Source organism: Acomys minous (genome assembly GCF_964271855.1).
Source record: "Acomys minous genome assembly, chromosome: 12".
In the NCBI taxonomy this organism is placed as follows: Eukaryota; Metazoa; Chordata; class Mammalia; order Rodentia; family Muridae; genus Acomys; species Acomys minous.
In genome coordinates, this window is record NC_140493.1 from 69,622,227 (window position 1) to 69,637,046 (window position 14,820).

The 14,820-nt window shown below is 44.6% G+C and overlaps 1 protein-coding gene across 1 annotated transcript in view; it reads right to left on the reverse strand.

Annotated features, from left to right (window-relative positions):
• CPD (carboxypeptidase D) overlaps positions 1–14,820 on the reverse strand; it is a 64,090-nt gene that overhangs the window by 15,536 nt on the left and 33,734 nt on the right. The window contains exons 7-12 of the mRNA XM_084802748.1: positions 12,936–13,103; positions 11,045–11,154; positions 5,534–5,636; positions 4,980–5,122; positions 4,085–4,254; positions 979–1,302 (exon numbers count right to left, since the gene is read on the reverse strand). Coding sequence (XP_084658874.1) covers positions 979–1,302; positions 4,085–4,254; positions 4,980–5,122; positions 5,534–5,636; positions 11,045–11,154; positions 12,936–13,103 — 1,018 coding nt within the window. The remainder of the gene's footprint in view (positions 1–978; positions 1,303–4,084; positions 4,255–4,979; positions 5,123–5,533; positions 5,637–11,044; positions 11,155–12,935; positions 13,104–14,820) is intronic.

Sequence of the window (14,820 nt, forward strand, 5' to 3'; positions counted from 1 at the left end):
AAAGCCTGTCCCTACCAATGGTAGATATGCTGTGTTTTAAGGAAACATTTAATTTTCAAAAGCACGTCTTGATTTAGAAGGGTTAAAAAATTTAATGAGCTTTAAAAAAAAGTAGCTAGCAGAATAATGTGCAATTTGGGCTTCGTTTAAGTAGGGAGACCATAAACTGTATGCAATAGTATGGCAGATTTTAAAGCCCAAACAAGGCAGAAATACTAAAGCCAGTTAAAGAAAGGAAATTAAATGGTTCTGCCAAACTAAATATTGCTCTGCATCTATAAACACCATAAATCAGGATTTAAGAAGCTAAAGTGTCTGTCAAAATTAAAAGAATCAATGAAATGCGATGAGTGAAAAAGAAAAGGGCTAAGTGATGCTGAGCAGGTGTACAGAGGCAGCTGTGTGCTCGTGGCACAAACACCCTCCCACAGCAGCCAAAGCGCAGCTGTCAGCTCTGCATGGATACTGCGGGAGCCATGCAACAAGACGTGAAGGAAGGCCTGGAGTGACACAGGGCAGCTGAGCAGAGAAGCCCAGAAAGGAAGGAAGAGCTGCCCCAAGCACCAGTGTGACATGCACTGTGGACTGTTCCAGGGTCACAATCTAAAGTTTCAGGTGTGAGACTATAGGCAGACCAGAGCAAAGCAGTGACAATGCCAGGCCTTTTCTGTACGTGACCCGACAGCTGTCCACTGCCCTCAGCAAAATAAAGAAGCTAAACAGCACTTAGTGAGAATACAAGTCTGCAGCTGGACCTCAGCAAACATCAGAAGTTAGTCAGAGGAAGTGATACAGTCTACGCATCGCTAACCTAACAAGTGGTTTCTGCCAATACTCACTGCCAGAAAATCTCCTTGTGAAATAAGGCTCCAACTTGCATACCCCCAAATACCTCTAAGTAAGTAAAAGATGCATTCCAATGTGGCAAAGCACAGATGGACCCGCTTAAAGGAAGAAAGAAAAACAAGGCGCTCTTACGTGGTAAGGTTTGTAATGTGTGGGTAGTTCATTACAAGTCCTCTCAGGAACTCAGATAAGTCTTTGTATGAATGGTACCGATACAGAGCCAGGTCTGAGGATGAGCTCAGCATGAAGCCTTCCAGGCCATTCTCAGCCGAAAGGTGTTTGATCAGTGCTTCGAACTCTTTAGTAGTTGGGTCGCTGGCGTCGTCAGTGCTGGTGCTAGCCCCCTTTCCTTTCTTTGATTCCCTGTTTGCATCTGTTGAAGATCGAACAAGCGTGAAGTTGACCTGAGTAGCACCTTCACTCCTGACGGTCACGTTCTTGGTAACGGGGTTATACCTATAATAAAGCAGACAGGTGAGACCCATGCTCTCTCAGTATCTAAGAACTGGGAAACAGACGGGCAGAGAATGAAGAATCCAAGGAAGAAATGTGATGTAGGTTCCAAAGCAGTCAAGTTTTTAACTTTGAGTTAATTTATTATTAAAAACAAACAAACACATGTAATTGTATAATATGAACGAGTTTCTAAGATTCATGCCAGGCATGGTGGTATACAACTTTAATCCCAGCAGAAGTGGACAGTTCTCTGTGCTTGAGGCCAACATGGTTGCCATAGTGAGTTCCAGGTGTAGAGAGACCCAGTCTCAAAACAAACAAATAAAAAAACAAACAAACAAAGATTTCAGGGGCTGGAGAGATGGTTCAGTGGTTAAGAGCACTCATGGGCTGCTCTTTCAGGGGACTTGGGTTCAAATCCCATGACCCACATGGTGGCTCACAATCAAACTCCAGTTCTAGGGATGCAACGTCCTCTTCTGGCCACTGTGGGCATGCTCGGACATACATGTAGGCCACTGTGGGCATGCTCGGACATACATGTAGGCCACTGTGGGCATGCTCAGCCATACATGTAGGCCACTGTGGGCATGCTCGGACATACATGTAGGCTACTATGGGCATGCTCAGACATACATGTAGGCCACTGTGGGCATGCTCGGACATACATTAGGCAAATATTTATACACTTAAGATAATAAAAAATTAAAATAGGACTTTGAATGGAAGTTTGCGCTTACTGCAGATGCCCAGCGCTTCCTAGTGTCTGAATGCACCTGTCAGCCTTTAAGGTATGTGGGTGGAAAAGCCTTAGGTAGCAACTTAGGGCATTCCCTACCAAAGACATGATTTTTGCCTGCTTCTCAGCTACTCTGCTGTTCTACTTTCTCTAATTATTCTGCCAAAGTAGAAGAAAAAAGAATAACCCAATAGTGTGGGCTTCTGAGCTATTTCTGAGCCACTAGATAGTTAAACGCTCTGTTCTAGGTGAAAAGAAAGGTACTAATGACTGTAAGGGTCTCCACGTATTTAGCTTTCCTCCAATGGATGGTCAAACTAACTTCACAAAGATGTTGGCTACAAGCAAGAGGGGAATTGTAGTGAGAAATCTGGTTTCTTAAAAACCCAGTTGTGGCCAGGCATGATGGCGCACGCCTTTAATACCAGCACTCTGGAGGCAGAGGCAGGCAGATAGATGTGAGTTTGAGACCAGCCTGGGTCTACAAAGCGAGCCCAGGACAGCCAAGGCTACACAGAAAAACCCTGTCTCCAAACAAACAAACAAACAAACAAACCAAACAAAACCCAGTTGTGTTGGGACTATGGTTTTGTTTCAATCCAGGTGTGGGATACGGGGCTGCTTCAGACTGACAACAGCAGCTGGCTCTGGTTTGGCTCTGGTGGAGCTGCTGCTGGCTGCTGGCTGCTGGTTGGAGATATCCTGCCCACAAAGACTGGACTTATCCCAAGGAACTCGACACCTCTAATCAGCGGAAGTAGTCTAAAGAGATCCATGCCCCTCCCCCTCCCTTCTAGCCTTCTTTCTCTCCTACCGACAACTGGGGGGTTAGAAGGGATTGAGGTGGAGAAGGGAGGTAGGAAAAACCCCAATAGTCAAAAGCCTGGCTGCAGGGACTATTGTGTGGTAGTGCCTACTCTTGTCAAATCATGAAGAAAACCAGCTGAGCGTGGCGATATGCCTGTAACCTTAGCGCTCCAGAGAGCGGAGCAGGAGCGTCAGAAATCCAAGGTCAACCTCAACTACAAAGGAAGCATGAAGCTCAGCCGGGTCATCACCAGCTCCTGACCCACAACAACAAAACAAGCAAACAAAGCCAACAACAACAAAGAAGTTTCAGATTAGCTGTTTCCAATTCTATGCCAGTTGTAAAGCCGGACATGGTGGCACATGCCTTTAATCTCAGCACTCGGGAGGCAGAGGTGGGCAGATCTCTGTGAGTTCAAGGCTAGCCTGCTCTATAAAGTAAATACAGGATAGCCAGATTTAAAAAAAAAAAAGAAAGAAAGAAACCCTGTCTCAAAAAATAAAAAAACAAACAAAACCCCAAACCAACCAACCAAAACAAACAAACAAACAAAAAAACCCCAAAAATCCAATTCTAGGCTATAAAGAAAACCAGATTGCTTTAGTTTTCTGGAAAATAAAATAAAATAAAAGTCATAGGTTCATTTTCTTATTTTTAATAAATAAATCTAGTTGGGCATGCATGCACTTGAGAGGACCAGGAGTTTTGGGGTCAGCCTGGGCTATATGAGACTCTGTCAAAAAAGCAAACAAGTTCATAAAGAGGAAAATGGCTTACTAGGAGCCTGTTATCACCAGAAAGTTTCATGGAAGCAATGATGTAAATGTTATCGCAAAAAAATGAGTGCAAGTGAGAGCTTGGCAAAGCTGTAAAAGGGAACTAACACAGACCGGTGTTCCCTGTGGGATGGCGTGACCTTACTCAGCAGAACATGAGCATTGGCCTTTTCCTCCCTTCTTCCGACAAGCACATCTCAGAATTACTACTAAGAGCGAAGGCCATCACAGGGAGAGGGCAGGTGTGAGAAGGCACAGAAATATGACTTCAGAGACCTATTTGACGGCTCAGTGCCATAGGCAGCAGGTGCTCAGTAGGGAAACTAGCTCTAATACTCCCCGCCATTAAACTCCAAGCTGCTTGGCAGGCTCTTGGGGACTTTCTGGAAATAAGGTTCTAGAAGGGAGCCATGTCTGTCTTATTCCCAAGCCCTGTATTTGAAAGCACTCACCACTTACCCTCGGGCAGATGCTGTGATCTTATATGTCCCCGGGACCAAGAGGCGCCAGTAATCTCCAGCTTTGTAAGTAGTCACTGGGTGGTTGATCTCAGCAACACTGAGCGTGGCATTCAGTATGCCTCTTCCATCTGTGCCATCGAGAACAAACCCTTTGACACCCTGATGGACCTGGACAAAGGACAAGAATACCAATTTTAAGGGGAAAGATCGTCTAATTACTTTAGAAGCTTATATCCAAAATACACATTGCTAATAATATAAACAAAGGAGCTACCAGAAGTTAGGGTCCAAGTAAAGCCTGCGAGGCCATGGAAAGAGCACAGTAACAAGAACATTTTAAACCTTAGGACATTAGGCCGACTTCAGAATATAGGGTGCTGTGAGAGAAAACATGCGGCGGGGTGGGGAGGTGGGGATGGGGGCGAGCCAGGCCTGTTTTGAATGGATTATTTTCTAAGGAGATACAACAAATACATTATATCACATCACACATCATATCTATAGATACCGTTTGTGTGCTACTTTGTTCAATCACCTTTTTCCTCTTCCCCATTTAGACAAATAAACTCATCTATAGCCATGAATTTTCTAGGTAAATACACAAAACAAAGCGGAATACAGAAATAGGGCAAATATATTATAAACAAATTAGAACTAGAAAAGGTATATTGTGGGGCTGAGAGACAGCTCAGTGGTTAAGGGGCACTTGCTTCTTTTGTAGAGGACCTGGGTTTGCTTGCCAGCACCCACATGGCCTTGTGGACACTGTCCACATGCAGACAAGCACTCACGCCCATGGACTACTTTAAAGACACACTCTAACATAAAAGCCTCACATACACAAGGCTCGTTTTGGTCTTGGAGGGAATCACATTTGTTCCTGAGTAATTTACCTGCTTCATAAACTGGATCAGAGACCTTCGGTTTTGTTCCCAGTACTTTGGCAGTTCGTTCTCAAATGGATATTTCACACAGCCTAGTTCGATAGTTACTTCAAAGCAATTTGTCTGTAAATAGTTCCAGTCCTGCATACCACCTAAAGACAAGGAGTTAAAGGGCATCACTCTGAATACACGTTAAACAGTTTAGACTCTATTAGGTGAGAATCATTCCTAGTAAAAACCAGACCATCTTGGCTCTGCAAACTGAAACACGGCAGTAGCTCGCGGGAGGGCTCTTGATGCTGTGCATTCATGAAGAAGCTATTAATTAGCACAGGAAAGGTCCACAAGGGTTTGGAGGTAAAATGCCGTCCCCTGGTCGGGCTGTAGTGTGATATGTCTCCGCAGAACTCAAAGAGCAGTCCAACAGTCACTGCACTGAGTTAAAGCATTTGGGCATTAAAAAAAACAAAACAACAGTTCTTTCTCAAAATTGAAAGGGATCATTAGCAAGCGGCACCATTCAGGAGAACAGAAAACCCACGTTGTAAGGCCTTGATGGTTACCTGGGACATTATACCAACTAGCTCCATTTGTTATCCCATGAGGAAAATACTCATTAGGGTACATATCCTTGCAAGGTCTACCTTGGAACATCTGGTGATTTTCCTGAAAAAGAAAAAAGAATCTTTAGTAGTACTTCTTTGCATTGACATTAAAAAAAAAAAATTGCTGGGTGGATACAGGTAACAATTTTAAAAAGTTACCAAAGGGGTTATGTAAGAGGGTGTGAGGAGGGAGACTTTTCAATATATAGTTTTCTGTATCAGTTGGATTTTGACTCTGTGTGGACAGAAGTTTTGAAGCCTGGGATCCTCTGAACTCCATGGCATGCAACTGCTTTCTCCATCCCACACAACATACATTCACATACAGTTACAAGAAAAAAGTTAAAATTAAGAGCTGGGTGTGGCAGCAGCTGTGGCTGTCTGCACAAGACTAAGCCAGTAAACATTCCAGTGCAGAGTGGGGACAATGGCATGTTTTCCTTATTTTTATTTATTTGTTGCCATTTCTCTAGCTGTTTTCTTCTTTTAGGACAACACTCCTGATATAAGCTGTGTCTTAGTGTTTTCAGTCTCCAGCCTGGCATTTGGCATGAACAGTATCCAGGCTGGAGTCAAGCATAAAGTACATGAGCAATCACTTAGAGTTCTGAGGGAGCACAAATAAACACTTTAGGAATCCAGAGGACAGAAGAGGGCTTTTGACTGGGAAAGATGGTCAAAGCTTCACCTCCCAGCTTGGCAACAGAAAATAAGGACAAAAAAGCACAAAGAGAAAAATACAAAGTTTATCTATTACCTTGAGAATCAGCCATTTAACTTTAAAATATATAAACAAACTCCTAATAGAAACTTGCTCTGCCCACTGAGGCTTGTGATCCCACTGCACTCACAAAAACCATAATTTTAGATCATTGTAATAAGTGTATATGTGCTTTTGTGTGTGTGTGTGTGTGTGTGTGTGTGTGTGTGTGTGTGTGTGTGTTATTGTATAGTCCTGGCTGGCTGTCCTGGAACTCTCTATGTAGACCAGGTTAGACTTGAACTCAGAGATCCTGCTGCCTCTACCTCTCAAGTGCTGGGGTTAAAGGTGTGAGCCACCACACCCAGCCACATGCTCTTTTGCTTTCTGGTTTCTTGCTGAAGGCTGGCACCATGATCTGCTATGCTTCTGACTCCATCAACTTCCACTGATGTCTACCTACCCATCAGATTATACAGTACATAGATGCACTAGTCTACTGCTGGACCAATATGTATACCACAAACATTCATATAAAAGTTAAAGGATACTTTAAAGAAATCTAAGCAGATTTTTAGCATTCTTCCTCCATCTTCTAAGGTCATCTAGAATAAACCATAAACTGGACATCACTGTTCTAGGCATTAACTGCTAACTGCTTAATGAAGTCTGACACTTTTTGTTGTTGTTGTTTTGGTTTTTTTTTTAAATTTTTTATTAACTTATTCTTGTTACATCTCAATGGTTATCCCATCCCTTGTATCCTCCCATTCTTCCCTCCCTCCCTTTTTCGAAGTCTGACACTTGTGAGGCTGTTTACTTGTTCCTCCTGCTGGGAAGGGTGAAGTTATGAGGGTTTTGTGTGTGTGTGTATGTGTGTGTGTGTGTGTGTGTGTGCGCGCGCGCGCGCGCGCGAGCGGGTGGGGGTAGGGTGGGGGAGTGGAGGGTGGTGTTACAGTACTTTTCTGTCTCATACAACCCTTCAATTTTTTCTTTTTCTTTTTCTTGTTCTTTAATAAAGTATCAGAAGGCACCTTTAATTTCTTTCCCTTTTCTTTCTACCCCAGCAGCTGTGAGTTTCAGGCCTCCCCTTTAGCTCACGGTCCTTTCAAACAGTATCTATGCCTTTACATCCTACCAGATCCTCTAAACTGTGTGCATCTGACACTGCCCTCAGAATCGCAGGACTCTCATGTGCTCCATTCCTTGTTCAGTATCTTAGACTCCATCTTCTGGCCTGCCCTTCACTGGCGCCTCTCTACCCCAACCCTACAACCTGCCTCCTTCCACAGGTTTGCTTAGCTCTTCCTGACTGCACAGCCCTCCTGATAGGCAACGTGGGATGGGTGCACAAGTCATGCTGTATTTCTTAGTGTTGTTTTACATTTTCTTGTTTGCATGTATAGAGGTCAGAGGGCAACTGTGGAAGTTGGTTTTCTCCTTCCACCATTGGATCCATCCCAGGAACTGAACTCGAGTCACCAGGTAGCACTGTTGCCTGCTGAGCCAGCTTGCCAGTCCTGTGGTTATTAACTCAGTTACTTGCATTTTCAAGATCACTCACAATACTAAGGGTAGAATTTTGGTAATTATAAAGATTTGCACCACTTGAGGAGAAATATTCGGAGGATGACTACTATACAGCCATCACTCGCTTTAGCCACCCAGAAACCTCCTGAGACTTTTCATACTGGAGAAATCATACTGGAGAAGCATAAAGATGAAATTTTGAGGAGATGACTTTGTGGGTGTTTATTAAGGTTTAAGAAAGCTTTTACTTTTTTTTTGGGTGGGGGGAACCTTTACTTTTACGTAAGTTACTTACTGGCCAAGAACAAGAAGGCTGTGTGAACAAGGAGCGGGAACTTTATTAATCGCCTCTCCCAGGGACAGCAGAAGATAGACACAGACGCCACAGAAGGCGGGATGCAGTGCGATTAAGAAAGGAAGAGAGAGCAGGCAGGACACAAGCAAATGATGGCTGTGAAGACTCAATCTGGATGAACTCACACCGGGTTATGCCGTTCTACTTTTGGTCAATACAAAGTTCCTTACTGAGAATAAGAGGAATCGGATGAAGTGGGAAATAAGTTGGGAGGCCAAGTAGCAAAATGTGACACTGCTCCCCAGGACTGAGGGCTTGGCTGTGGTCAGTGAAGAAACACTGAAGATAGCAGCTGGCCACAGCTGTGTGACTATTCTGGGTTATACCTGTAACGACGAGATGGAGAAAAGTGGTGGTTGCACTGGTTGGTTTTGTCAACTCAACATAAAGCTAGACATATCAGTTGAGAGCATGCCTCAGTCAGACTGCCTGTACACAAGTCTACAGGGCTTTTCCTTGTTGTTATTGTTGTTTGTTTTTGTTTTTTTGAGACAGGGTTTCTCTGTGTAGCCTTGGCTATCCTAGCCCCTTTACAGACCAGGTTGGCCTTGAAGTTACAGTACGCCTCCTGCCTCTGCCTCCCAAGTGCTGGGATTACAGGCATGTGCCACTGTGCATGGCAGCATTTTCTTTTCTTTTCTTTTCTTTTTTGGTTAATGATTGAAGTGGGAGGGTCCAGACCACTGTGGGTGGTGCCATCCCTTGGGAAGGTGGTCCCAGCTTTTGAGTGGGCTGCACAAGCCACAAAGAGGAAGCCAGTAGGCAGAAATTCCCCGTGGATTCTGCATCAGCTCCTGCCTCCAGGTTCCTGCCGTGAGCTCCTGTCTTGGATTCCCTCAATGGACTGTGACCCAGGATATATATACGCCAAATAAACCCTTTCCTCCCGATGCTGCTTCTGGTCACGGTCTGTATCAAGGCTATAGAAACCAAATGAGGACAGTGCTACCTGCTGAGGACTGGGTATTGAGATATTAGTATGTCAAATGTGCAAGATCCTTAGGAATATCACTGAGAGAAATGGCTATGGGTCTAAGTTAGGGAGAAAGATAAATTTTAAAAGTTTAATGGCCTAAGGAAATAAATGAAGGCAAAGAATTGTGAAATCATAGCAAATGAGTGCAGATTATGATGGGAATATGTAAACAATCTGATCAATTAATTTTGATTTTGACAGATGGTATAATATAGTCTTTTTTTTTTTTTTTTTTGGTTTTTCGAGACAGGGTCTCTCTGTGTAGCCTTGGCTGTCCTAGACTCACTTTGTAGACCAGGCTGGCCTCGAACTCATAGCGATCCGCCTGCCTCTGCCTCCCAAGTGCTCGGATTAAAGGCATGCGCCACCACCGCCCGGCATAATATATTCTTATTACTATATGCATGACCCCCCAGATATGCCAATTCTTTTATTGTTTTTGGTTTTTTGGGGGGGTGTTTGAGACAGGGTCTCTCTGTGTAGCCTTGGCTGTCCTGGACTCACTTTGTAGACCAGGCTGGCCTCGAACTCACAGTGATCCACCTGCCTCTGTCTCCCGAGTGCTGGGATTAAGGGTGTGCGCCACCACTGCCCAGCAAGGCAACAATTCTTTAAGGTAAAATAAACAGCTGTATTCTTTGATTAGCAACTCTGAATATGACTCTGCCAAGGTCCGTCTGCAGAGAGGGAGTGAGTAAAAAGGCAGAATGACAGAAGATTATAATTAGAGAGCACAGAGCTGTAGTTATAACCTTTATGATCCATAACCAATAAAATCACAGACTCAATCAGTAGACCAAGATTGGAAACTACTATACCTAGTCCCAGCATGGAATTTTTCTTAGAACTATTTAAATTAAAATTCCAGACACACATACCCTTTGACAATTCTTTGTGTGTGTGGTGGTTAAAAATAAGTCAGTAATGTGTATGTGGAGAACAGAGATTGAAGAGTGTCCTCTCCGAATCATTTTCCACCTTATTTTCTGAGCGGAGTCTCTCTGGCTGCCTTCCCAGGGCTAGATTTACAGACGTGCTCTATGCCCAGCCCTCTGTGTGGGTGCTGAGGATCTGACCTCGGGACACCGTGCATGTTGTTGCCCTGCAAGTCCCAGTCACTGTCTTAATATTTTGATTTGGAAAAATAATTGTGCCCATTATAGGAAGTTTAAAAAACATAGGATCTTGTTTGCCCTTTTTACATTATGGTAAACTTTAAATACCTTAAATGAGTCACTGGTGAGCTTTGTTTTGTCTTTTGAGCCGAGGTCTCATAGCCCACACTGGCTCGGAACCTGCTTTACCAGGGTGTCCCCAATCAGCATCCTTCTGCCTCATCATCCGGCTCCTAAGGCTGGGGTTCAGGCGCGCACCACTACACCAACTGGCAATGTTTTACACAGGGAGCCAGCGACTGAAACTGTAGCTTCAACAGACCTAAAAGGTCTCTGTAACACGTGTTCAACCTTTCCTGTACTGAGACGGTTGCAGGGCTTTTCTTTTGTGTTGGTATAGTAACTAGAGCGGCCTATTTTCAAATGTTCAAAGAGAAAGCAACTATAGACTATTTGTAAGGTATGGTGTGGCTGCATGGCAATAAAATTTAACTTAGCTCATCAATTCTGCCTTAGCCTACTTTACTGGGCCTATAAATTAAATATGCATCATCAAGTGAAATAAGCTGACATCATTTATGTTCCAGGTCCTGAGATAGAAAACATGACGAGTTTAAAAGTTAATGGAGAAGGAGATATAGATGTTCAAACGTGAGATGGGAAACAGGAAAAAGGAAAAAAAAGAATGGGGGTGGGGAGAGCCACGGTGTCTTCACTGTGAGAGCACATGACCTGAATGCTTTAAGGTAGTTTTCACTGAGTTTACTTTCCAGCATCTGCTGTACAAACATACCTTGGAATAAGAAAGTGCTATTTGTTGGAACACGGCATCATCCGGTGATTTGCTGTATGTGGCAACTCCTTGTTCATCATCATCAAAAGGATAGTTAACCACCAAAGAACCTACAAGGGAAACAGGAAAAGGCTGCTGACTGTTTCAAAGTGGATCAGCAATTCAAAACAAGCTTTTTCAGTTGTTAGTGATTCAGCTAGCCTGCCTTCAGGGTCCGAGCTACTTCCTATGTCATCACCTGCCCGCCGTCACCAGGTGTATACGGGTATAAAAGGACCCGCCCACCACCCCTCTCTCTGCGTCTCTCTGTCCATGTCCTTCTCTGCCCCATGGCTCTGTCCCCGTCCATCTGCCTGCCCATCCACATGTTCCCATGACTCTGTCCCCATCTGTCTGTCCACATGTCCCCATGGCTCTGTCCCCGACCATCTGCCTGCCTGTCCACATGTCCCCTTGGCTGTGTCCCGTCTGTCTGTCTGTCTGTCTGCCCATCTACATGTCCAGTCCTCCTGGAGGCCCTAACTCCTCTCCTTTTCCCCTCCCTGAAATGAACTTCCTCAAACCAGTCGCGTTGCATGGTGTAATCATATAACAACAGCACAGTCAGAAACGGAAGGTGTTGACTGTGACCCTGACAGGACCTGGGGGAAGCTAGCTCAGCTAACTGCATCCTAAATGAGATGCTGCCTCAAGCTGCTGCTGCCTGAGACCCCCCCTGCCCGGACAGACTGTACCCAGAACTGTCAACTGAGATAAACCCCTTCTCCCTTAGGTAGCATTTGTCACGGTGTTTTATCACACCAACAGAAAAGGTAAGACAGAAGGGAGAGCCAAGAAATTTGTCAAGGTCAATTATCCTACTATAAATGAAAAACAGAGACTAGGGATGTGGCTCCATGACAGAGAGCTTGCCTAGTGTGCACAGGGCATTGGCACCGACCCCCAAGCCTAGTACAACAACAACCACCAGCACCACCCACTGCTTTCCTTACAGTACTGAGGAAAATCAAAGTGAGTAAGTGGGAAAATAATGCCCGTGCACAAAATCTAAAGGCTCTTTAAAATGGATAGCTCTTTGGAATTTACTGGTCTGATTAATCTATCAGATCTAAAAACAGAAGTACGTAAGTTTTTAACAGTTTTACTTTTGTCTCTTTTTGTTTGTTTTTGTTTTTGGAGACAGGGTTTCTCTATGTAGCCTTGGCTGTTCCAGAATTTGCTCTGTAGACCAGGCTGGCCTCGAACTCACAGAGTCCACTTGCACCACCACTGCCCAGCTTACTCTTATCATTTTTATAACTTTGTTATAAAGAACTTGCAAATAAAAAATATCACATAGTGAAATTAGCCGCACCCAAAGCCTACCCATGTCAATGAACTTCTTACAGTTAGAACAGCCGTTCTGAAGCTGTGGGCCTCCACACTGGAGTTCAGGGAACGTGTAAAGCACACTCTAGGGCTTCACGCATGCTCGGCAGGTGCTCTATGGGCTCAGATGCACAGCTACGATGTTTTACTTCATACGGACCTTCCCGTCTACTCAACTGACTCCTTCCTGAGGAGTCACATTGACATAGATACCCCTAAACCCTCAATGAGAGTGAGATCACTATACTGCAGTTAAGTAATTAGATATATGGAGGGGGGGGCACAGATAAAGAGAATGTGTTTGGTTCTCATGGTGAAAGAGGAGAAGAGGAGAGCAAGATAAAAAAGGAATGAAGGAAGGAAGGTGAGAAGGGGAAAGGCTGTAAGTGCTCTGTGGCAGAGGCAGTGACAGAGGACACGGTGGAAGAAAGCCGAGGGTTGTGTAAGCACACAGGACTTGAGCAGCGTTTTCAAACACTCTCAGCAAGCGCTGCCTGGTGGCAGAGGGGGCTGCCTTACGCACCTCCATGCAGATTGGCTGACAGCACAAACGGATAGGACTTCACCCAGCTCATCACAGCAATAGTCTCTGGCTGGGTGGGGTCGGTGATCGAAACAAACTGGTCTGGGAAATTTCGGTTTAGGTCAAAGTTGTTGCTGTTGTTTCTGCCGATTACACTTATCGAATCTCCTGCATGATAAAGGATTAAAGTTTAAGGCAGGCTTAACTACATTTTAATACAACACATACAATTTCAGGCACCTGAACATGAAAGCACCTCAGGCTCACTGCTACCAACCTTACTGAGTAAAATGTATCTTTTAAAAAAATTGTGTGTGTGATTTTTTTTTTAAATCTCTTCCAGATCCTTACAGTGGTAAAGTCATTACTCTTTAGCGTCTGTCCTCTGCTCAATCTTTGGGAGGAAAAACATCCAATTACACAAATGATACTAAAGCATAGCTCAAGTGTTAATAATGGCATAAGTGACCCCTGGAGTTGTTGGGGCTTTATCGTGAGAAAACAGACCAGCAAAAAGAAAACTGTGGTGTGCTAACATTTGAGTTAGTAGAGAACACTGTTGGGTATTTAACAAAATAGAGGGGGAAAACTTCAACTCATGCTTAACTGTATAGACTCTTACTGTGAGTAAGAGTCTAATTATTGTCATTACAATAAGAGAAGAGCTGCAAGTGAAGGGACAGCCACCTGGAGGGCTCTAACCTTCAGAAGGGTTGGAGGTGTCGGGAGGGGGTCTGTGATGCTGCCAACAGTGAGAAGCCAAGCACCTGAGCCTGAGCCTGCCTGTACGGGATCCCCACGTCAGCTCAGTGTGAGCTATCCACCTGTGCCTGCATGTCGACACTGCGGGGTCTGTTCCACTCACAGGGGTCACTGCTAGGGGCAACTGTGGGAGAGTAAACAGACTGCTTGGACATACTCCAAGTTGGCGGCAGTTGGCTGCAGAGACAGGGACAGCTCTGAAAAGCTGTCCTTTTTATAAAAAGAAAGTTTCTCTGCCTGTTACCCCACTTTATGCCTAGGAAAGGCATCCCTTAAATAGAGATGGGGAGTCTGACACCTGGCCCAGAGGTGAACACAGATAGTTGTCACCTGGCAGACCCTTGCTGGCGGTGAACACTCTCCCCTCAACCATCCACAGCCCATATGCACCTCCCACCCAACCAGCCACCAGCCCCCTGGCTTAGGTGTATATAGACTTCAACTGCTTAGCTCTCCCTTAAGACTCACACCTGTATGGTCCTCATGTTTCTGAATATAAAAATAAGTTTAATTTTTCCCTGCTAACCTATCCATTATCAGTTCATTATAGGTGAAAATTATCAAACCCTTAATGGGAAACAAATATTTAAACGTTCCCTATGGACTCATGGGTTTGGAAGAGACACATTCTTATCTCCTAGGGTCCTGTAGAAGGTGTATGCAGCCCTCCTCCCAGCATTGCCTCAGAGGAGATGGGCTTGCCTAGGCGAGGCAGGAAAAAGAAAAAGCAGCAACTTAGCAGGCCTGACATATGGATGAGTAAGTACAGAACCCCTTTGATGAACAGCTGGAGAGATGGTTCAGCTGGTAAAGTGTCTGCTATGCAAGCACAAATACATTTTAAAAAAGCTAGGCGCTGTAATGTGCATCTACAACTCCAGCACTAGGGGGCGGAGCTGGGCAGATGCCCGGAGCTGACTGACCAGCAAGTCCAGGCGCTCAAAAATAAGGTGGAGAGCAACTGAATAATAACCCAACATCAACCTCTACCTTACACACACACACACACACACACACACACACACACACACACACACACACGTGTGTACATACACACACACACACTCACACACTATATACGTATGCTTCATCACATGATACAGAGTTTACCTTATTTTCTAAG